General features: G+C 50.1%; 1 protein-coding gene and 1 long non-coding RNA gene across 4 annotated transcripts, besides 1 other annotated feature; one reads left to right on the top strand and one right to left on the bottom strand.

The window, feature by feature from the left end:
- Positions 4,299–6,091: an enhancer, noted in NCBI's record as "VISTA enhancer mm505". NCBI's record gives its function as "enhancer in: hindbrain (rhombencephalon)[9/9] | forebrain[8/9]" and the evidence as "EXISTENCE:transgenic organism evidence [ECO:0001131][PMID:17130149]".
- Positions 5,273–22,636, bottom strand: Nuak2 (NUAK family, SNF1-like kinase, 2). 3 transcript variants are annotated; one of them, NM_001195025.1, is made up of 8 exons: positions 22,289–22,636; positions 13,688–13,808; positions 12,532–12,555; positions 10,913–11,064; positions 10,565–10,630; positions 8,684–8,803; positions 8,070–8,202; positions 5,273–7,440 (listed from the first exon to the last, which is right to left on the bottom strand). In NM_001195025.1, exons 1-8 carry the CDS (start codon positions 22,529–22,531, stop codon positions 6,380–6,382), a joined length of 1,920 nt encoding a protein of 639 aa, NP_001181954.1. In that variant the 5' UTR covers positions 22,532–22,636; the 3' UTR covers positions 5,273–6,379. The 3 variants fall into 3 exon arrangements, with proteins under 3 accessions (NP_001181954.1, NP_083054.1, XP_006529972.1); NM_028778.4 differs by lacking the exon at positions 12,532–12,555; XM_006529909.2 differs by lacking the exons at positions 10,565–10,630; positions 10,913–11,064; positions 12,532–12,555; positions 13,688–13,808; positions 22,289–22,636 and adding an exon at positions 9,016–9,224 and having other exon boundaries at positions 5,468–7,440.
- On the top strand, positions 14,258–17,332 carry Gm30744. The gene is made up of 2 exons (XR_387392.4): positions 14,258–16,304; positions 17,161–17,332. It is a non-coding gene; the product is annotated as a predicted gene, 30744 (long non-coding RNA).
- Positions 22,637–24,271: the final 1,635 nt, after the last annotated feature.

Below are 24,271 nucleotides of genomic sequence, written 5' to 3'. Positions count from 1 at the left end.
TCTTGCTGTATCTGCTCATGACATAGAATTTTTTGAGTAGGGCCAAGTCTATCTCCAAGGCCTATTGGCGAGCCCGGTTGTTGATGAGCAAAATTTCAAGGTGAGTGTAGACACTACCTTGAATCATCCATAGCTTTGCCAAATCCACAGAGGACTGGTCACCTGGGTGGGAAGCAGGGCAAGCTGGGAGTCCCTTTGCAAGGAGGGGCTCCTGGCAGAGGATGGGCCGCTTCAGAGCACCAAGCAGAGATAGTGCTGAACAATTGCAGCCAGAAGTCCCAAGGTGAGCTGTGTCAGGCAAGTTCAGACTCCAGCCCCAGAGCATTGAAGGATGACAGCTCCCTTGGTCTGGCCTGCTCGGTCAACTCTGTTGTAGAAGCTTAGTACCCACAATCCAAAGTCCAGGCAGTGCAGCCAAGAGACAGACGGGGGGGGGAGGGGGGGGCAGGGGAGGAGGAGGAGGAGGGAGGGGGGATGGGGATTCTGTTTGTTGGATCCCAACCACTACAAATACACTGTTGTGTACTTCCATCAGGAAATGGGGGCTTAGAACGTGGAGCTGGGAAAACCCTGTGTTTACAAGGGAAGCTGAGTCAGACTGGTCTATCTTTTTAAACGTTCAGCTATTTCTAGAATCCCATACCGGCAAAGCTGATTCCTTCCTCTTCCCTCTTCCCAGGAACTCCCCGGCAGGGAGAGAGCAGAAGGCTGAGACCGCCTCTTTTGAAAACTAAAATTTAAAGAGTTAGTGGCCATTTATGGACTAGAAGCCCCCTCCCCCACCCCCCCCAGCTTGTCCTAAATGCCCCAGACAGGATGAGGGAGAACTTTGGAGTGAGATTAGCCTAGGAAGGGAGCAGGATGACGGAGAAAGAAGACTGAGGAGGAGATGTGTCAAATCTAAAGGGAGCGAGAGAAAGCGTGTGTCTCCAAGAAAAGCTGTGGTTCCAGCTCCTCCAGAGGCCCTCGGCTGACAACTTGTCAGTGGAACCAGAGTCATGGCTCTTGTAAACGCTCAGCCTTTCGGTCTTTTCCTGGACAAAAGTCTGTGAGCAGCCTCCCCAGACGACTAAAACAGAGAATTCTGATGTACAGAGGTGACCAAAGATGACCTGAAATTATTTAGCCCCAGCCCCTGCTCTGTACTGGAGCACCTGCCCCTACTGTAAGGACCAAGGCTGGAGGCAGAGCCTGGAGATATTTCTTAAGTTCTTTGGGAATCTAAAAGCCTTTGAAAATGTGGGACTTCAGGCGTGAGAGTAAGAAAATGTTAGTATAGCTCTCATTGTGTAGATAAAGAAGCCAAATCTCAGGAAACTTAAACGACACAAAGGACCATACAGTCCCCAACTTTCTCCTCTTGTCCTTCAGAGAGAGCCTTTCAAGGTTTATCAGGAGAATGCTGGTTCTGCCCTTCTCTTCAGCTCAGCACTGCCTGCCTCCCCAGAACAGAACAGTACAGGCAAGCTTACGAGGCAGCCTGTCAGCTTTGGATAGATAGATCTGCCTTCCAGTTTAATACAATCCCCGAATCTTAGAGTGGGAAGTGGCATCAGACAACCATAGTCTACTTTCTTACTTCCTGGACTGAGAGGTCTACGGGCCTCCACCCCAGCCCAGGTTTACCCCCTCTTCCTCCACCCGCCTGAAAAAAACTGCCGGTTCCCCCTTCAGACTACACCTCCAGATCTGATGGCTCCCATTTCTGTACTGCTGCAACTCTGGTCCAAGCCCTGCCATTTCCTTTCAAAAGTGGTCTTCTGCTAGGTCCCCATCAAGCCTGCCACTGCTTTCCTCCTTAATCAGCTAGAGTCTTTTCATCCATTTCTATCGGGGTATGTGTGTGTGTGTGTGTGTGTGTGTGTGTGTGTGTGTGTGTGTGACAGCTCACGTGTGGAGATCAAAAGACAACTTGCAAGAGTCATTTCTCTCCTTTCTTCCACATGGGCCCCAGGAATCCTCAGGTGGTCAGGCTCAGTGGCAAGCACTTTTACTCCCTAAGTCACCTTGCCTGCTGGAAGGACTCCTTTTAAAAGTCTGTTAGGTCATCTCAGTGTTTAGCTCAGCACCTCCCAATGACTCTGTTTCCCCCAGAATAAAAGCCACAGCTTTAGAATGGCCCGCAAGGTGACTTCTCGGCCCCTCTTCCTGCTAATCTTTTATGCCCTTTGCTCCAGCTTCACTGGCGATTCAAACGTCCACGAGGGCATAGATTGCTGTCAGTTTTGTTCGTAAACGTATCCCCAAAGCTGGGCACGGTGGAGGATTGCCCTTTATCCTTTATCCTCAGAGAGAGCCTTTCAAGGTTTGTCAGGACGATGCTGACACTGCCCTTGTCTTCAGCTCAGCACTGCCGGCCTCCCCGGAACTGGAGCTACAGAGTGAGAACTTGCCTTAGGAACAAAGTCAAGACCAAACCTAACCAAAACACAAATGTGCCAGACGGCACTCAGTAAAATGAAAAAAAGAAAGAAAAATGTTTTTGTTGAAGTCCCCAAGATGGAGCTCAGGGCTTTGATCATGCCAGGTAAGTGCTGTATGAGTGACCTCCAGCCCCAGTTCCAATAACTGGTAATCCAATAAATGGTAATCAATTGGCCAAGTAAGTGACTGGGGCACAGTATGTAAGAGATTATCAAGCTACAGCTTACATTTGGAGGTCCAGCCATGGGCTTTGGCCCCACCCCGGCTGGTTCCCCATCTTAGCCTGCACATCCATCGTCTTCCAGAAAACCAGCCTGCTGTCTATTAGGTGACTCCCAACACTCTGCCTCTTCTATTTGAAAAATGCTCATGTCACTCAGCCAAATCGTTTGTCCCTGATCCATCCTGTCCCTTAAAGACACAATCTAGCCGGCAGTTGGAGTTCAGATTCCCACTCCTGAAGTCTGCATATGCTCTTCTGGGGGAGGGGAGGTCTGCTGCTCCCCACATTTCTACTCTGTTCTTCTCCTCTTACTCTCCCCCTTCAGGATATGGCAGAAGGGTCATCAGATCCTGAGCCAGGGAGCCAGGCCAATGTGTCATGGGAGTTTCCCTCCCGCGGACCTACCCCACGAGGGGGTGTCCACTCAAGAACATCATGATCCCGCCTGTGCCTCAGGAAAGGGCCAGGAAGAAGGAACATTCAAAAAGCTTTTCTGATCTCCTTGAGCTGCCTCCCCCATCTTTGTCTAGGTTGTTCACATTCCGGAAGCGCTGATGTGGCACTAAAGATTCCTGCAGCTCCAGCATTGTCCCTCGGGGCCCCGGCGTCATCGCTGAGCCTGCTTTCTGGAATGCCTTTGGTATGAAGTGTCCTGGCAGGTGAGGAGGTCTGAGCAGATGAAATCTACAGTCCAAGGCTAGATTTTTGGGGCTCCTCCCCACCTCCCCACATTCACCCCTTCATCCAATCCATGTCTTAGCTCCCATGGTAATTAAACAGACCACGGGAACTCCACCAACCCAGGAGCACGAGACTCAGCTCCTGCCCAGATAGTAAGGTACTGTGTCCCTTCTGGCCCTCATCTCAGATGGCTGACTAAGTTCAGCCTTCTCCTCCATCTTCCCCTTTCCTGCTGCCCCCTCTTGTCCATTTCCTTTCTTGGGCCTTGTGGAGGCCAGGGGAGGTATTTCCAGGAGAGGAAATTTCTCCAGATCTTAAGTCTGACCAAGAGCTTAGCACATAACAGATATTCCCTGGTAGGTGTAGATGTTTGCTTCTGGTTTTTTAGCCACTCCAGCTCCAGTGAGCCTTCAAGCTCCCCAGTGTGTGACCAGAGAGCTTTCATGCTCCCCAATGTGTGACCAGTGAGCCTTTGTGCTCCACAGTGTGTGACCAGTGAGCACCCCCCCCCCCCATGCTCCCTAGTGTGTGAGCAGTGAGCCTCTGTGCTCCACAGTGTGTGAGCAGTGAGCCTCTGTGCTCTCCAGTGTGACTTTTCACAGATCTGGCTATTCAAGTTTGTGTTCCCACAATGTAAATTAATGTTTCAAATTTCTGTTTCTTTGCAAAATGAGAGTAAATAACAAACTCACAAGGATGTAACAAAATTCTTGAGAGCATGGAGCCAGGCACTAATTGAAGTTCCTGCTGCAGGCGGGTGCTACAAGCCTGGGATGCTGGTACTGACACAGGAGGATAAAGAGTTATGCTGAGGCCTTATCTTGACTCAACAAGCATTGGAGTTTGCAGCTCAGTGATATGATGTTTGCCTAGCATGGCTCCAAGTTTGATCCCAAACATCAAAAATAATTAAGAATAAGTGATAGTCTCTATTATCTTCCACAATGAACTTTCCTTCATCTAAACTTCCCGTCAGTGTTTCCTGGATGATTTTCACTGAGTTTAATTCTTCCGTGCTCCCGTGTGCTGCCTGCCCCCAGACTGTCTGCAACCCAAGCTGTCTGCCACAGTTCAGCACACCAAGGGCTTGCTGCAGGCCCAAAGGGAAGGAAGCAAGCAAGCAACCATGCACACTGGGCTGTGGGATGAAGGCCCAGTCTGTGATTTTCTAGTGTTTATGCAAGCCTAGCCCGGTCCTGGGACCTCGGGCACATTTGCTGTCACTCAAGCAACTTTTTTGTGAACTGTGCTGTCCTAACCCCTCTCTAGGCTGTGATCTTTCTAAGTCCCTAGGTATAATAAGGGAGGCCCAAGTCTTCATTCGGCAATGCCCCACACTGGGAGGACAGGTGGGTGTATAGCTGGGAAACAGAAGCCAGCCAGAACTAGGCAATTAGGGGGTGAATACCAGAGTAGGTCAGGAGTGGGGGTGGGGAGAGGGCCTGCTTGGAACCAAAGGCGGCCAGCTGCTTGCCTGCACTTTGTCCTCTGTCCCTCCCTCTATCCAGTCCCAGAGTCCAGCAGTTTCTCAATGGAACAGGCTGCAGGGACAGCTCTGCAGGGGGCTGAGAGGCAGGCCAGGGAGGGTGGGCATTCCAAGCATTCTTGACTTCCTCCCAGAGTCTGGAGCTAGGGCCCAGGGAGAAGCTGTCCAGTACGGAAGGAAAGGGATTTCTTCAGAGGGAATAAACGCTGTGGGAAGTGTCTTCAGGCTGGGGGCAGGGCACTGGCTAGTGGAGGAGGGGGGTTGGGGGGGAGAGGGAGGGGCTGCTGGGAAAGGGAATCAATCAGAGATGTCCACCTGATCCATTTCTTCCTTGAGGACTAGGGAAAGAAAAAAGAACTGAGGACCCTGGGCCAAGGCTTTTCTTCCAGAATGCTTAACAGGTCAGGCTGAACGGCAGGTGGACTGAGTGTTTTGGAAGGGTGCTTGTTTGTTTGTTTGATTGATTGATTTTATTCTTTTACGTTCCTGGGGATTGAGAGCACACATTAAACAGCATCCTGACCCACCCAGCTGCACCTCCTAACCCCCTTGCCCTATTTCCATTAAACAGAATCTGTGTCCCATCTGTGGTCACAAATATCAAAAGGCTTAAAGATGTGTGAACCCAAGTCCCCAAAGTGAACAAGAGACTGTTTTTCCAGTTACCACTGCTGGTTTTAATGAGGGTTGTTTTTTTTTTTTTTTTTTTTTTTGGCCACAGATGAAGATGAGGGAGGGTGGCCAGCCTTGGGTGTGAAGGGACTGGAGACTCAATCCAGACAGTGCTCAAGACATACATTTGAAAAACGCCCCCACCCCCCTTGAATAGAGGGACATCATTGCCAAATACTTCTCTGTACATAAACTTCAGTGGCACAGTGGAGTTCCCCAGAACACAGCATTCACATTATTGAAAGCAGCAAAATTCACTTAAAAACAAAAACAAACAAACAAACAAAAACCAAAAAACAGAAGTGAGAATCACAAAAAAATAAATAAGTCAGCACATTCTAGGTCCCGTTGGCCTGAGAAACAGAGCATCCATCCACATCTGGGTACTAGGAACAGCTTCAAGGTTCAAGTCTCTGAGATCTAAGATGGGGTCCAGGGGCATCTGGTCCCCTTGAGATGAAGTCAAACAGCGGTCCGAGTCTTCCCAGGTCTTTGAGATGCACAGCAGCAGAGATGGAAACCAGAGGCTGTTTCCTCTCTAAATAATGGCAGTCACTACACATTACCTCCCAGGAAGTCAGGGTTCTAACCCTGGTGGTTGATGGAAACAGAAACTTATGTGAAGGTGCAGCCAGAGAACAGGGTGGGAAATGTCATGGGTGACACTCATGGCACAAAGGAGGTAGGCACCTTCAGGCCACCCCACTATAACACTCGGGCAGCAAGGGTTCCCATTCCTTTCCACATCAATGCGATTTCTCTCATCTTTCAGGTTCAGTCAGGCTGCAGACGTAGAGCCCTTGATGTACTCTATTCACTGGAGGAATCCGACCCAGGGTTCCTCTGCAAACCCTCTCAGAGCCTACCCCATACTAGGGCACCATCTCCCTTCCTCAGCTGAGCTTTGAGCAGATTCCTAGGGCTTGTCTGTAGGCTGCAGTCACCTCTTGGCAGTCTGTCAGAGAAAAGCAGCTATCCCCCAAGGATTCCTGCCACCATCGCTTCAGACCTTCTGAGGGAGGCTGCTCAAGCCCCCTCAGGTTGTCCACAGACACACAGCCCCTCAGTGGGGTTTCGGGAAGACGTTCAGGCAAGTCCAATTGGTCAAAGGACTCGGAGGACAGGATGCTGTCCTCACTCACAGCCCCTGAGGGGCGGCTGGGCCGGGCTGCAGGATGGGAGGAGGCCAGTTGGTCCAGGGAGCCAAAGGTGCTAGGGGTAGTGCCTTCTAAGGCTGTGCGGGAGAACTTGCCATTGAGTTTGAGAATGCCCTTGCGGTGGAGGAGGAGCCCTGAAGCCTGTGGAGACTTCTGCTCCACGGGGTCCCCACTCACAAACACATCACTGGCGTCTAAGAGTTCCCCAGACTCGCTGGGCTCTGGAGAGGAGTAGTAACCAGATTCACGCTGTCGAGACTTCTTAAGGATGCCTTTCCTTGGGAGCAGGGATACAGCAGGGACAGGCTGCCCTGGAGTATCAGGCACCGGTCTGAGTTCCTGAGGGTCCTCCTGTACCTCCCCTGACGAGGTAGAGGACTTTTTCTTGAGAATGCCTTTCGGAAGCTTAAGGCTGCTCTTGCCAGGGCGAGAAGAGGTATCCTCAGCCGGGTCACCTTGCAGATTTTGAGCCATGTCATTCTCCTTTCGGGACTTCTTAAGAGAATGTTGCCGCTCCAGCCCAGGTACAGTGCTTCCACCTCCCGGCACGTGCTGCTTGAAGAAGCTGCACACCTTGGCTCCATTCTCCAGGAGGGGGCGCGAGGAGCGACGTAACCAGTCCGCCATGGAGGCCCGGCCAAAGTCACCACTAGGGTGCCCACCCTCACGCAGGGCTTCCTGTTCCCCGACTCCGGTGGTGTAACCCCAGTTGACCCACCAATGACTGGCTACATCCTCCAGTGTGGCCCGACGGGTGGGGTTCACCATTAACAGCCACCGGATCAGGCCACAGGCATCTGTAAAACAAAGGCAGGGGCTTGAGAGCTGCAAGAACCAGCATCCAAGGTCCTCTAGCATGGGCCTACCTCACCTGAATGGGAACACTGCTCATGCTTCTGGGTGAGACCAGTGTACTCCACTCCTTCCTCAGGCTCCACACAGGCTCAGGCCCTCTCCCAGGCCAACTTTCCTGGACAGACACAGGCAACTGCCTCTCTGTCCCATAAGCTTTCCCTCCCAGCCCTTGTTTCTACAACTGTGTTTTCCTTCTCTGCTGAAAGTCCATTCCCTGGAAGTATGCTCCAACGACAAAGCAAAGCTCTCCTATACTTCTTCCCACTGTCTAGATCTTATATGAAGGGTCAGCTTTCTCAGGATGAGGAGAAAGTCAATAAGAAACAATTACAACTATAGCAAAGAGGATTAAGCTGGACCTTAGGGAGCACTTCTAAAGCATGCTCACAATGAAGAAAGCTGCCCCCTTCCTCAGAGGTCTCAGACTGGAGAAAAGTGGGTCGCATCCTAATCTCCCCGAGTTACTAAGGACTGCTACCTTCTTTATTACCGTTGTCTAGTCACTGTGTTGGGAATCACTGGCAGTGACAGTGCACCCGACTCCCCCAGCTGGGCCACAGTACCCACTCACCGGACGGCTTGGGCGGCTCACGGTAAGCCCCGTTACTGATTTGCTTCACCAGTGTTTTATGATCCTGCCCGTCAAAGGGCATGGTGCCATGCACCAGGATGTACAGGAGAACGCCCAGAGACCAGCTGTCCACCTGAGAGGGAGAGGGGGAGGGGTGCTCAGCAAAGACACAGCATGTGCTGCAAACTGGAGAGCTGCCGTCTGCGTCTCTCCAACACGACGGAAGACGGGAAGGTCTCATCTGAAGGCTTCCTCCTACCCGCTCTTGTAACTAGAGGTGAAGTAGAGGGGTCAGGAGCTCACAGGATAAGATGCTGCCGGTCACTTCCCCTGGAAGCCCGGGAAAAGTGGCCAGGCCATTGCTGTCCTTCTGGGTCAAGGTGGGGGTGGCTGGACTGAGCACCAGAAGGTGATGAGAACCAGGGGGCAAGAAGGAGACGATGCCGGGAGACCTCTGTTCTGCGACAGCTTTGCCACTTCTCCCTCAAGGCTTGGCAAGTCACTGCTTTGTAGGGGCCTGAGTTTTGTGCTCCAATAAAGAAGCAACAAGCAAACTACCTCACCTATCCTGCATGACCTGGATTCGGGGATGCTGGCAGGAGAAGGATGCTCACCTCTGGGCCCACATAGGGCTTCCCGTTGACTATCTCAGGCGAGGCGTAGAGAGGGCTCCCACAGAACGTCTGGAGGAACTTGCCTTTGTGGTACAGGTTGGAGAGGCCAAAGTCAGCAATCTATATAGGGTCGGGACAAACATGGGTCACGACAAAGGTCGGGTTGTTCCACAGCCCTTGCTCATCCTTTCTCCAGGGAATACAGTTTAATCAGCTGCAGTCAAGAAGCCCTTCAGCTCCCCTGCCTTGTTATTATCACTTCCTGTTTCCTGAATACACAGGATCCTGGGAAGAGTCAGGCCCTGGTGGAAGGAAAGAGACACCCAACCTACATCTCATAGCTCAGGTCCTGAAAGACAGTGCCTTAAAGCCCTCAGTAGGCAAGCAAGGCCCAGTAACTACATGAAGCCTGAGCTGCCCTTCTGAGCCAAGGGTTCATCTCTGCCCACTCCTAGGCAGGAAGCCAGGGTGGACCTGCATGGGTAAAGGGGAGAAGAGAGGAGAGGAGAGGAGAGGAGAGGAGAGGAGAGGAGAGGAGAAGAGAGGAGAAGAGAGGAGAAGAGAGGAGAAGAGAGGAGAAGAGAGGAGAAGAGAGGAGAAGAGAGGAGAAGAGAGGAGAAGAGAGGAGAAGAGAGGAGAAGAGAGGAGAAGAGAGGAGAAGAGAGGAGAAGAGAGGAGAAGAGAGGAGAAGAGAGGAGAAGAGAGGAGAAGAGAGGAGAAGAGAGGAGAAGAGAGGAGAAGAGAGGAGAAGAGAGGAGAAGAGAGGAGAAGAGAGGAGAAGAGAGGAGAAGAGAGGAGAAGAGAGGAGAAGAGAGGAGAAGAGAGGAGAAGAGAGGAGAGAGGAGAGGAGAGGACAAAAGTCAGAGAAGTTCACAGCCCAGAGATAGAATCATCTCAAAGGACCCCACCCCCACCACGAGCTGCTGGATTTTAAGGGCCAGAGAGGTTCTAAGATCCTCCTCCTCTTTCCCATCAGCTAGAGGTGGAGGTCAAGACCCTGGGGCTACCTGATCCTTCACCCCATCAAAGGGTCATGTGTGCAGGGTGGAGAGGGCTGTTTATGAAACCCTGGCTCCTTTGTTTATAGCTTTATTGGGCGCTTATCAAGCAGTTGCCATGTGAACTGGTAATGACATTGATGATTGGTACCAACAGAGTCTATGCCCTTCTCCGGTTTGTGTGAGTTTACTGGCTCTGGCCTCCCTTCCCTGTCAGCATCAAAGAGACCCTACCTGCTTCAGGATTGGCCTGGATAAGGGTTACTGACTCAGTACCAGGATACCTCAGGACACGCAGGTCAGCAGCCATAAAGTGACCCTTGCCCTATGTCGGGTAGATCTGAGAAGTGCCAGACTGACACCCTCCCAGTTGTTTGCCAGGCTAGCCTGTTACCTCAGCCAGCTCTTGTCCTCTTGCCCTTCCAGCCCTGAGATTCTTGTTTATTTCCTTGGCATGAACTTGTGATTGACATAAGTCTAGCTACTTCAGCATGTGAATGAGAAGCCTGTGTTTTCCGGGAAACAGAAAGTGATAGCAAAAAGGAAAGGCCCTGTAGGGCTTCTTGACTGTAACAGATGGGTTCGTGGGTTCGTGTGCAAGCACTCAGGGCAAGGGGAATGAGGCTCAGTACCTGTTGGCCCCAAAGTTTTGAGTAAAAATTGACACTAGATTAAACCGTTGCCACGCTTGTGATGTAACTGGCCTGAGAGACAGAGTCTTCATTTCTGTTCTAGCCCAACCTCTGCCAGTCACTAGTGGGGTGATCTTCCTCTTGAGGGCTCAGTGCCTCATCTATAAAGAACGTGTTGGGATAGAAGATGGCTAAGGTCCAGGGACCCACTAAGCACTTAGAGCCTTGAGAAGCCAGAAGCAGGGGCTCACCTTGATGTTTCCATTGGCATCTAGAAGGATGTTTTCCAGCTTGAGATCTCGGTGAACGATCCCGTTCTAAAAGAGGAAGGGAACCGAGTCAGGGACCGTCGCCAGGGAAGGGAATGGAGACAAGGGACCTCGTCTAGAAGATGTAATTATCAGAGCTGAGCACAGGCACTCTGGGATACAAATTCACAGGCAAAGTTTAAGGCCTTTCTATGGTCAAGAGAACAAAGCTAGAGATAGCAGCATTCCTTGGTCTGAGAGCCCCGAAGCTTTTCTCAGAGTCCCAGCCTCAGCGCCCCAGAGATACCCTCCCACAAAGAACACGACCGGGTCTGGAAGGTGGGCGCTCACCTGGTGGCAGTAGTGCAGGGCAGACACGATCTGTCGGAAGAAATGCCTGGCGTCCCGCTCACTCAGCCGTGGCCGCTCACTGATGTAATCATACAGATCGCCTCGGCTGGCATACTCCATGACAATCACAATCTTGCTGCTATTCTCAAACACTGGAGAGGGCGAGCGAGAATGTCAGGCCTCCTGGAGAACACACTCCCACCCACCTCAGGACATAGTCTCTTTCATAGCCTCGCCCCAGATAGGACCTCCCTGTGGAATGTCTGCTACAGGGGACAGGGGCCACAGAGCAGCGAATAAGGGCAGAAGAGCCTACGAAGACGACTCAGTGCCTTCTTGGAGCAGCAAATCAAGACATGAGGTCAGTGGCTACGTTTAGGCTTTTGAGGACTCAGCAATCTCCCAGGGAGACAGAGATATCACTGTAGGAGTAAAAGGCCCTAAACTTCATCTTATGACCTTGGTCAAACCGCTACTACATCTACCAGGGAGCATGCAGAGCTGCTGGATAAACTTGGATACGCAATCAAACCACTGTGCTTTAGTTTCCTCCCCTGAGATCAGACAACAGCAACTTCCCAGGTCTCAGGCGAGAAACAGGCAAGAAACCGGTGATAGACAATGCTTGGTTTGGTACAGTATTTGATACACCAGAAAGTGCTCAAAAACAGGACCTATTAATGTATACTGTTCTCGTGTATAATTCTAAAACCTGACACCTGCCCTGTGACTGTGAGAGCCTAGACAGTGCTCAGTCCTGCCACCATTCAGAGGACGCAGGCTGGGGCTGGAGTGCTTATGGCCTTGATCACAGAGGCAATCAATAAACATGTGGTAATTACTTGGCTGGCTAGCTGGCTGGCTTCTTGGCAGTCAGCCCACCCCGGTTAGCCCATCTCCATGTGTAGGAGGGGCCTTCTTACCACCTCACGCCGAGCCCTGGCTCCAGTCCTCTAAAAACGTAGAAAATAGCTGGCTCCTGAAACTGGCCCTTCAGCTGGTATGTCTGTCAGAACATGCTAGGCTATGACAGCGCATCTTCGTGTTAAACGGGTCCTATGAGTTTGGCTTGCTGGGCCAGCCCCAGAGCCTCTGAGAAGGAGCTAAGGGGTGAGTCCTCAGCTTCAAGGCCAGAGAAAGACTTGTGGTGCTGTTTTCCAGGTGAACTCGGGGGCCCAGACTCTTAGGGGTACCTGACTGAGACTCTTCACTTGTGGTTCTCAGTGTATATGCAACCTCTAAGCTAGGAACCAAAGATAAAGAGGCGGCACGGTGCACTGTGAGGAACATTAGAAGTCAGTCCTAGCACTCCCATAGGTCAAAACATCTAGAGTCTATAGCAAGATGAAAATGAATCTGGAGGAACCCTTTAGACACCAGTAACAGTGATGCCCTGTGCCTGTACCATCAACATGCTTGAGTGTGTATGTGTGTGCTCACACACACACACACACACACACACACACACACAACATAACACAACACAAGAATGAAAACACAACAAAACAAAACCCTGAGCATCAGTTCAGTTCTCTGACCCAAGTGGGACCTGGGTATGGGGAGAATTCATATATACCCCAGTTCATGCACATGCATGCGGGGGCGCGTGCACACATTACCAGTCACTAAGCGTGATCTGCCCACTGTTCCCGGAGGGAAGAAAAGATAAATACCATTAGCCTTCTCTGTCACTTGTCTGGGCTCCTCATGGAACAGACTCAAGCCAGAGGATCATAACAGTAGCTTTGCCCTTTATCTTCCTATGATCCTGGGAGTAGAGACATTTCTATTCGACCTACCAGGAATCTTCAGACAAAAGAAAACCACTCCAGACAAGTCTACAGGATCCCCCCTCCCCCCCCTCCTCCTGCTGTCCCTGTGATGCGGGTTACTGAAGTTACATAAAGACTTGAAGCAGACAGGTGTACGTGGGAGGGGCATTCTCTTCCCGGGCACCCCTCCTGCTCACTTTGTTGTCTGGGCTGCAGGGAAGAGGGCAGCCAGAGTGATCAAGCGAGAACTGATGTCAGAAGAGAGGTAAGAGAGGCAAGAGTAAACCCCTGCAGGAGTGATCCAGGGACACAAGGCGACTCTGGGAGGCCTGGCTAACAGAGGAGCATTGAGCAGCACCCACACACCTGAGACAGGTGCAGACTCCGGCCTTTCAGCCTCTCCTGGGTGGCTAAGGATCTCGTGGGGTTGGGAGGCAGTGCTATTAGGGAAAAACTCCACAACAACAAAAGGCTTGCAGTCTGAGATGAGGGTGCAGCTCAATTTACAGCACTTACCTAGCAAGTATGGGATTCTAGGTAGGACCCCAGCCACACTACAAAGACATAAACTAAACTACTGGCTTTTCCACTTACAAAGTACTCGGTGACAGTATGCAGTTGGATTTTTGCAACCGCCCTGTGATATAGATGGATTACGGGAGAAGTCCTGTGTCACGTGGCAGGGTTTTAAATGCGGCTTTTGCAACTCCAAAGCCTTTATCATTCTTCGTTTTGTTTTGGTTTTGGTTTTTTTTGTTTTTTTTTTTTTTAAGAGAACTTGCTTTGTTTAAGTTATGTATTTATTAAAAGGTGGGGTCCTGTTATGCACCTTTGTATGATCTCAAATTTATATTCCTCTTATCTTAGGCAGCCTAGAGCTGGGGTTACAGGCATCACTATTGGGCACATGCTACTTCTTTGTGTTGGCAGATCTGACTTGTGTGCACCCCCTCACTCCCAGAGTCCTGCCTGTTTCCCAGCTCCAAGTGTTCCACTACTGTACCTTCATGGATGGCAATGATGTGGGGGTGGTTGAGTGAAGACATGATCTCAATCTCCCTCCGTATGTGCAGCAGATCCTGCTCATCTTTGATTTTGTCTTTCCTGATGGACTTGATGGCCACCTGGGAACAGAGGATGCAGGAGATTAAGGAGAAAGGTCTAGCAAGGTAGAGGCATCTCTGAGGATGCTCCATGAGCCCTGGTCCTGGAACTCTGCCTGCAGCTGCAATACAGCAGGCACTAAGAGAAGACACCCACCTTCACCAGGGCAGGTGGCAGCAATTTGAAGATCACCTTGTCAAGCAAAGGTTGTCACCTGAGTCCAGTGCAGTCAAAGCAGCAATGACTAATGACCTCGTTTTTAAAGTCTACAGATGAACAAGAAACGTAACAGCCTGCACCTGTGTGAGGCTAGATGCTTCAGGATTTACAAATCAAATATGCACAGGGCATCCCAAGGACAATGTGCACCCCAAGGACAAGGACCTGGGATGACTTGCTCAGGACGATCTGCTCAGCAGTCGATGCCAGGTAGAGGACCTGGCACACATTAGTCAGGGAATAGCAATTTACTATATGATTAAATATACTGGTCCTCACAAGGGCTCTGGAAAGAGAAGAAGAAAGTATCCTCACCCTCAGCCACTGGTAAAGAAACTGGAAACACAGCAGACTAAATGCTTTCCTTAAAGTCATTGTCAATGACTAGCACAGCTGGCAAGCTGATTGAGTTTAGTTCTTCTGTCCCAAACGACAATTTGCAATAAACAACCACTCACTCATCAAACATTAAAGCAACCCAAATGCCTACCAACAGGTGATAGATAGACAAATTTGGTATCAATCTGTCAGAAAAGGAATGGAATTCTGATACCTACTATAACATGGCTAAACCATGAAAACATACTCAGTGAAATAAGCTAGTCACAGAGTGACAGATGTTATGTCACCCCCTTTTATGAGGAACTAAAATAAACAACTCTATAGAAAATAGATCAAAAGTTACCAGGGGTATAGGGCAAAAGATGGCATGGGGGTGTTGTTATTTAATGGGTACAGCACTTCTACTTGGGATGATAAAACGGTTTTAGAGGGCTGAAAAAGAGAAGTCTCAGCAGTTAAGAGCACTGGCTGTTCTTCCAAAGTACCTGAGTTTGGGTCCCAGCACCCACATGGTAGCTTAAAACTGTCTGTAACTCCAGTTCCAAGGGACCAGACGCCCTGAGCAAATGTACAAACATACATCCCGAGAAGACAGACATACACAACAAATAAAAGCATTTTATTTTGTATTAGAATGATTTACAACAATGTGGATCTGTTTAAACTGCTGGCAAGTTATTTGCCATAAGAAAAAAGATCATCAAAACAAAACAAAAACAAAAACAAAAACCACCCTCCAGTGAGCAATCTTCAAAGTCCAGGTAAGGAATGTCCAACAACAAGCAAACATGTAGACAGACAGTCCTCTGGGGATTACAGACTTAAAGGGTCTTAAAGGTGGAAAAGGATTAAGACCCCTAGCTGGTGTGTATCGGGCTCAGGAAGGGTGGGTACAGAGGAAACAGAGGAGCTACACTTAAGAGTGTCCGTCTTTCTGGTCCATGGCTTTCTCTAGAATGGAGAGAATGGAAACCATAGAGCCAGGACCCACAACGCCTGGTTCTCCGGTTCTATCCCAGTGGTTGTGGGTAAGTCCTACCCTTCTCAGTGCCTCAGCTGCCTTTCCGTGAAATAAACAGATTGAACTAAGTAGTCTGGGGGGGGGGGCCTTTTCTGGTCTGGTCTGTGAAGTGAGCTGTACAGAAGCCAGTGGCCCTCAGGTGAAGATTGGGTGTCCCAGGTCAGTCAGTTCCTGGCAAGTTCTGGCCATGGACACCAACAGAATGGTAAACACAGGACTTCCTCTTCAGACAAGTAATAAGAAATATGAAGGCCCAGCCTGAGGTAAACAGCTCCTCATTCAATTTCCCAGGAGGGCTGGCCTCCCCTCTGGATTCAAAAGGAGACAGAAAGGAAACCCCCGCTCAAGGGGTGGGGCCTCTAATCCACCCTTTCACAGGCTCCGGAGGTAGACAATAGCTTCAGCTCTCTGGACAGCAGGCTCTTTTCGGTTTGTGCTCCCCATCTGACAAGAATGCGGAATAGCCCTAATCCTGTCAGAGGAGTTGCTCACAATGCCCATAGCTCGGTCACCCCGGCAACGGGCCAAGGATGGCGTGCCCTCCACCCCATCAGGCCCTAAAGCTGCATTGCTGAAAGGGGACAGGCCCCATTCTCAGCCCTCCCCAGAACAGGGCAGGGAGGACAACAGCAGATGGTCACCATGGAGCCTCATCCCTGAGAGGCCCAATGCAGGGGGATGATGCAGATGGGGGATAATGCAAATGGGAGGATCGGTCTGCTTCAACATTCTGCTCTAACCCCACTCCCTAAAGAGCTAGGCAGAAAAGTCCTGGGCTTAGAACAGGGGAGCAGGGCAAAGGCCTTGAATATTCCTTCAGCTAGGAGATTGCTCTCTCTTCTCCATTCAGCACAGAGCCATACTCCCACACGCCGCTTCTCCACGCTGCTTTTCTCAGCCTGAAGGGGAGATTGCATGGCCTGCTCTCTTCTCTGTAAGTCTTTGTTCATGAAACCAGACAATGAGCAAAGGGCTGTGAACTCTTTAGAGACAAAGGTCTGTAAAAGATCTATTAGTAGGTAGTAAAAACAGTCATAGGTAAACACACACCACTATCTAGACAACTAAAAATACCTGAGTGCTTAAAATGCATCCAGGCAAAGATCAGGCAGATGTCAGATGCACAGTCGTGTACACACAAGTGTATAGACTACTGAGGTGACGTCATAGGCTTAGGGACAGAGCTCTAAGGGTATAGGGGCCAAAAGAAATGAGTTTCCAAAACAGATTTTTGAGGGTGCTAGCAATTATTTGGTATGGCTTGTGGGCAGGCAGGTATCAAGAGCCACTTCTAACCTTAGAAGACCTAAAATTCTAACTTCACCCTATATCATTCTTCTATAAGACATACAAGGGGTGAGGAGCAGTCGACGAACCCCAGTTATCCACAATAGGTACTAGGAGATCCTGTCTGGCACTTCCCAGGAAGGAAATAAGGCATGTTATTGGTCCTCCATCAGTCCCCCAAAGGGTGACTGAAGACAAGGATTGATTTATCACTGGTATGGTGGGGCTAGGCCACTATCCCCAAACTCTGCCAGCCCTAGTATATCAAAGTTCAATCTACTACCACTCAAGACTAGAAAGAGCCCTGTTTGCAGAAGGCCCTTAACAGCTGGACACTAGTGAACACTCATTACAAATATCTATTTGTTAAGTCCCTGGATGATCTTTGCCTGAAGGAACCAGTGACCAGATAAGGTTTCTCCGATCCCCTCCTCCCCGGGCCTGGGTGGAGTCTCCCTCAGTTACAAGAACTAATTTCTAGAGACCTTTGTTCTCACCTGCAGGATTACTGGCAACTGTGCCTAAGGATGAAAATAAGCTGGCTGAAGCCTAAGAAGAAGGTACCAACTGCAGACAGGTACCCAACCCAAAGGATGGCCACAGGCCAAGGTCTTTGTCCTTACACAAGTTGGGTTTGTTTGTTTTTTTTTAATTTTTGTAAATTTATTAATCTTATGTGTATGGGTGTTTTTTTCCCATGTATACATATGTACACCATGTGTGTGCCTGGTGCCCAGGAGGTCTGAAGAGGGTGTCAGATCCCCTGGAAGCGGAGTTAAGGATGGTGGTGATGGTGATGGGACCTGGGGGGGTCTGAAGAACGGCAAGTGCTGTTAACCACTGAAGCCTCATTTTTCAGCTCCCTGACACTCTCTTCACCCTGCATATTACCCACATGTAATCCATTTATTATATGGCCACCACACTCTGAGGCAGACCAAGGATGACTCTGTGTATGTGAATCCATGGCCGTCTATGTGAACCCAGGCACCTGATTCTCACTTGTCTCAAGCCATGCAACACAAGGCACAGAAAACTAGGAGCCTCTGGCTAACTGGGCTGTCCAGTTTGTTTGTTTGTTTGATAAGACTTATTTATTTATCTTTACTTTATGCATATGGGTGTTTTGCCTGTGTGCCATACATATGTGCCACAGGCATATGATGCCCATGGGGATCAGAAGAGGGCTTTGGATCCCCTGAAATTGGAGTTACAGATGGTTCTGAGCAGCCAACAACACGGGCGCTGGAAACCAAACTCAGGTCCTCTGCAAGGGCAGCAAGTGCCTCTATCTGCTCAGCTATGGCTGCACTCCTGGGCTGTCCAGCTTTTAAAGTCCTGGCTCATGGAAAGGCTTGGGGAGCATTGGGAGTGGCTTTCTTTACTTGGAAGAGCATAGGGAACCAGCCCAGGAGAAAACTGTTTCAGATATGGAAGGATGGGTGAGGTTTTCGGCTAAGACAGTGGGCTAGGGAAGTGAATCAGAGCATGCCAGGCAGGTCAGGGTAGATCTCCAAGTTTCCTTCCATGCGTCAACGTTCTGTGTACAGCTTCTTCAGAAATGGGTCACCGCAATGTCAGGAAGGAGCCATCTAAGGACCGTTGCTAGGCCGTCAGGCTGGGCCATGTTAGCTGCCAGAGCAGACCTGCTAAAACCATTCTCGTCCTTGAAGCTCTTCGAGTTCATAAAGGCAACAAAGCTAACTCCCCAACCAGCAGCGAACACTTCAGAAAGATAAACTCAGGGCTGGAGAGATGGCTCAGTGGTTAAGAGCACTGACTGCTCTTCCAGAGGTCCTGAGTTCAAATCCCAGCAACCACATGGTGGCTCACAACCATCCATAATGAGATCTGATGCCCTCTTTTGGTGTGTCTGCAGACAACTACAGTGTACTTACATATAATAATAAATAAATCTTAAAAAAAAGGAAAGAAAGAAAGATAAACTCACTTCACCAAAGTTCCTCCATGCACAGGACAGGACTACAATGAAGGAGAAGCTAGTATCTCAGAAGACAAAAGTTCCTTGGAGGTGTCCAATTCTGCCCTGCCCCCCATCTCTGGAGAAGGGACTGCCCGTATCTTGCCATGGGCCACATTGTGTGTGCCACTCCTTCCACTTAAAACATGCCCACTCTTTGCCAACACCCTGAGGAGTTAGTTGGTACTGAGGCTCCATGGGTAAATAACTCCTCTCTCCCAGAGCTCGGATTAGAAATGATCTGCATTCAAGTGATCAGAAAGCTTTAGAAAGAAAAAGAAGGGAAGGGGGTGGGGAGGGCAGAGATGCTAGTTCTGGTTGCTGGGAGAGATGGCCCAAGTTGGGCACCTCTGGTCACAGCCAAGATCCTTGACTCGTTTGTGCCCTTTCATGGGAAGCAGGCAAGGTGCTGGATGATGACCCACTTAGATAGTGCAGGAGAGGTTAGGTTAGGCAGTCCTGGCTGAGCAGCGGGGATGTACCACCTTACCAAGAGCCAGACGGGAATCAGGAAGAAGCTGTGCAGGTAACCTGAGCCATCTCCCCAAGTCCCATCGAATGCCACCTCCTCCCTGCCTCCTCCTAGCCCACTCTGCCAGGTTCCTGAGCAAGGAGCTTCTCTGCCCAGCCCTTTTGTGTGGTTTGGCTGGAGCCCAAGGACAAGAGTCGCCTGCAGCCTCCCTCCCTGCTGCTGAGCAGGCAGGTGCAGGAGGAGCTGGGAGGGCAGCATCTTGCCCAACAAGCCTTTGGCGGCTGGCCAACCGGAGTCCTTCTCTGAAGTTGGCTGAATGAGAGATGAGGGCTTTGAACAAAGCAGAGACCATAGTGATTCAACTCAAGAAGACTGAGCCCAGTCCATGCTTCTTATTGAGGCAGGAGAGGACCAGGGTAAGAGAGTTCCCTAGGTCAAAGTCACCCTTACTGGGACAATAAGCCACATGTGTCTGAGACACTGCTAGGATTTTACAGATATTATTTTATTTAATCCTAGGGAAACCCACTACATTATAATCTGCATTTTACACAGAGGGGACTCTAGAGAGGTAACGCATCCGGCAAGCAATAGGAAGCACAATTGGACACTTTGCAGGAATATAGTATCGTTCCTGCACCCAGGATCCTTCAGCAAAGAATGGGGGTTCCCAGTGCCGTCTCCCACTCTAAACATTGCCTGCAGTGCTGGGAGGGCAGCTGGAGCTAGCCGATGGGATGACAAAGCACTCAGAGGCAAGCCCGGGCTCATCTCAAAATTAACTTCCAGACCAAGACTCAGCACTTGGTCATCCAAAGCTTATGGTGGACAAGTCTGGAGGTTTTGCTGCAGGTCTGCCATTGCCCAGCCAGAAGACAAGTCACTTCCCCTCTCTGGGCCTCAGTTCCCTCATCTGCCAATGAAGGAAGCAGCTTGTCTCCGTCGTTTCTCAATCTTCTGTAGCCCACTGAGCAATTGGAAATGTAAAAGGAACAGAAGCAATGTGACCCCACAGAACTACCCACATGGGTGCCCTTCTGGCCCCCTTAGTGGTGACTGAGTCATCCATGCAGATCAGACCAATGGCTTCGGTGAGACCCGGGCATGTGTTTTTCTCTTTAGGGGTTGGTCAGGGGAGCTAGGAGACTCACAGGAGGAAATGTCATTTCGATACCAGGAATGTGTCTGAGATCCAGAGCAAATATTTGTTTTTCCTCTGATGCCCTCCTGGAGCAGCCATTAGTCCGTGTGTCCCCCCCCCCCCCCACACACACACCTGTCCCTCCCTTCAGATAATCCCATGGGACCCTGCTTAACTATCTCTATAAGGAGAATGGGAAGCAAGCTGCAAATGTGGTGAGAAATTCCTGGCAGCAGGAGGCTTTCCTGGGAACCACCAACAGCCCCAGCTCCTCAGGGCAAGGCCTAAGCAGCGCCATGTCCTTCTCCCCCACTGAAGTATCAGAAGTATAGGTCTCTTTAGGGAAAGCAGTTAAGATGTAGGGGTGGGTGGGTGGAGATGAGGGCACTGCTCCAGGATTGAGAAATCATTAGCACAGCGGAGAGCTGCTTTCCAAGAAAGGGGGGGGGGGGGGCTAAGCAAACTCTTAACAGCAATCCTGGGTGGTCCTGCTGGGGAGTTTCAGAGCAGGATCTCCACATTTGCTGATCTTGGCTCCTTGCATGCAGCAAGACATGGGAACCTGAGAGCTCCTTTTGATTTTCTCTGTTCTGATGCAAGAGTCATTGATTTACTTCACTTCAAAATCAAATGTGATCTCTCTCTGTCTCTCTCTCTCTGTCTTTCTCTGTCTCTCTTTCTCTGTGTGTGTGTCAATCAAGAGCTGATGTGAACTCTGAACTTTGATCTCAGTTTCTCAGACACTCTAGCTCCCTCAATCCACTCTTCCTACAACAAGCGACATAGCACACAAGCCACTATTAGCCACTATTTCCTAGCTAAGCCCCCAGACAAAGCCTGGGCCCTGAAGTCTCAAGGCTTAAGCCTCTGAGGCCCTGGCACTTTATAGAAAGAGAAAGAAAAGAAAGCCCGGAAGTACACGATTGCCCAATAACTGTAACCTGGCAGCGGGCAACTGGGGACTGTGCCAGGCCTTAGCAGGAAAAACATACTTGCTCCTATTGATGGGGTTATAATCCACTCCTTTCTCCAACATCCACTCTCCTTCACCAATGAAATGACTTCTTGAATTTCAAACCAGCTACTGGCTGCAAAAGCAAACAATTAGGGGAGGGGACCATTCCCATAGTCAATAGGGCAAATGATGGCTGTACATACACACCCCCTTACAAACAGCATCCACTGGACCTGCCAAATGTTCTCCCTAAACCACCTGCTCTGAGCCTTGCGAAAATGTGAATTATAGACCTTTTATAAAATAGTTCCCTTGGTGGAAAATGAGAGACTGCACATTTTAAACAAGTAGCCAGCTAATACTCAGGCCCACTGAACTAGAGTGGAAGAAACATTGTTGTGTAACTTTTGGTAAATTTGCTGTCCTTCCAAGGGGAGGTTTCCAGATAGGAGTATTCATTCTCAACACAGGATCTGTGATCAGGGCTCAAGTGCATTCACATTTATATCTTATTTTTTCCAAGCAGCTTGTGAGACAGGCTGTGTTCTCTCTATTTTTGCAGAAGGGGAAACAGAAAACAGAGATGGAGGAACTTGCTCAGAGTTACGGATTATTATTACGATTACACATGCGTAAATCAAAAGGGCAAGTTCCCCAAAGGCCTCACATCCAAAGATGTGGCTGGAGTGCTGGGAGTGGACCTGACATTTGGGCCTGCTTTTACATTTCCCAGAATAAAAACCTATCCCAACCAAACTTAGCTTCATTTCGGCTGGAAAGGCCCCAAAGTGTCAAGTCAGAGTTAAAGATCTCCACACCTCATCCATCTACTAAGAACTGGTGCTTTCAACTTCCTCCTTCCATTCTACTCTGTTGACGTTTGTTCCCGTCAAAATTCAAGTTAAGCTCCGTCTTCTCAAACTACAGGCATCTAGTGAAGCTAAGGTTCAGGACAGATGAGCACTGTCCTGAAAACCACGGACAGACACATCTAAAATGCGCGCGCCTGGCAACGCAGCCGAGGACACCGCAAGGGACGCGCTGTGAGCTCCCGAGAGCCGGGAGCCGCGAGGGACACTCACCAGACGCCCCGAGCTCTCTCGTGCCTTCTTCACCTTCCCGTAGGTGCCCTTGCCCAGCGTCTCCAGGAACTCGTAGCGGTGCCGCAGGTTGTGTTTGTGATGGTGCCGCTTCACCGCCTGCTTCTTCATCAGAGGTTTAGGCGACTTGATGAGCCCGTCCGCCAGCGGCCGGGCGCTCTCCGAGGCCAGGGCGGAGGCCGAGGGAGCCTGGCTCGGGCGCTGGAGTAAGGCCACCGACTCCATGGTGCGGGGACCGCGAGGTGGAGTGGGTCGGGCAGCAGTAGCAGCGCGCGCTGAGCCGCGGGCTCAGAGGTCACAGCCGCACCCGAGCACGCTAGAAAGCCCCGCGTTCCGAATTGCTATAAAACGTTTCGAGGGGGAATGTCCTGACCACGCCCCTGCGTCCCATTGGCCGACTTGCCGGCGGCTCGTGACCAAAACCTCTCGCATTGGTTCACCCTCTCCTGCCCCGTTCCTCCCCTTGGCTAGGCGCGGAAAGGTGTGAATGGGGCCCCGCCCACTTGGACCCGAGGCCCAGGAATGCGAGAATGGAGGCAGAGCCGAATTAATACCGAAGTGCCAGTCTTTAGGATTGAAGGCTCTCTGAATTGCTTTAGTCTCTGAATGACGCCAACCTTGTGCTATTGTGCTGTGTTCTCGGTTGGCAAGGGACAATCTAAGGGCACTAGAAAGTCCCGAAGTATTTCTCCACATGCAGTAAATTGTTTCTTCCAAGCTCAAAATCTGAAAAGCCTTTTGATAACTTCTTGAGGTCCATAAAGGAGAAAGTGAATAGGGAGATGGAATGGGTTGGAGACTGACGCCAGCTAAGCACTGGTAGAGAGCTGTCCTGACTCCATGTTCACTCTGCTTGGATTCCACCAACCTTAATTGGATTCTGGAATCCAACAGGCCTGGGAAATCCTTACTTTGTAGGGTTGCGTGGATTCCCTCAAGATGTGGTGGCCTTGTGGATCTCCATAAATTGTGAAAAAAGCACATCACATTCCAAGGACTTACATCCACGAGCTCCTAAATCTGTAAGGAGTGTCTTGGTCCCAGGGTTTCCTCCCAGTGGATTTTTTTTTTTTTTCAAAAGAGCAGGAGGTTGGGCATAAGATTTGGCTGCATTTAAGGGGCCTGGAAGGCTATGTCCAGACCCCCCTTTCCGATGTAGAAAGTGAGTTTACTTCTGCCACACAGCTGGCAAGAAAGCCTGGAATTCAGATACTGGCCTATAGGGAAAGAGTACAGGACAAGAGGACTTCCCTAATTCTAGCTATTCCGGGCAGGCATCCCTCCCTCATCTGCAGGACCTCATCTCTAGCTGTATCTTTAGGACTTGGCAGAGGATCAAAGAGGACTACGTCCTCAATTATCAAATTAAAAAAAAAACTACTCTCTGCCCATTTTCCTACTTCTGTTTGCCCTTTGAATCTTTTCAGAGGGAATAACTGGTATCTCCTTGTCTTGGAGCTCTCTGTAGCCAGAGACCATCCACCGGGAATCAGCCTTCTCTAAGTTCGGACGGTCCATGGAAACTGTATAGCTAGTTTAGTGCCCTATCTTCTGCCAGCTTGCCTCTCCACTCTGAGTAGTCTGTGAAAATAGAAAAGGCTCAACCAGTCTGCTCTCTGTGCGCCCTGTCTGTCAGTTCCTGGGGTCTGTCCAGGCAGAGTAGGACAATGAAAAGCATGTGTCAGAGGAGCAGGCTCAGGGATGGGAGACCTGGGTTCTAGACCTGACTGACATGAAAAGAGGAGGGAGCCCCTAGCCAAGATGAGAGGAGGATAGTTTGGGGTTGCTTTCTAAAGATAGGGCTTTTAAAGCTTACTAGAAGACCCATGTCTGTTAGCTAGCTGTATCAACATTTCCTCATAAGATGAAGACTTTTTTTCAGAGGAGCCCAAGGTTTCCTTTAAGACTCAATCTAGACATTTATCACTATTCCTAAACACCCCCAATACCCAGGGCACTGCTGAA

Source organism: Mus musculus, chromosome 1 (assembly GCF_000001635.26).
Source record: "Mus musculus strain C57BL/6J chromosome 1, GRCm38.p6 C57BL/6J".
Taxonomy (NCBI): domain Eukaryota; kingdom Metazoa; phylum Chordata; class Mammalia; order Rodentia; family Muridae; genus Mus; species Mus musculus.
Note: the sequence above shows the minus strand (reverse complement) of the source record. Positions and strands in the feature narration are given on the sequence as shown.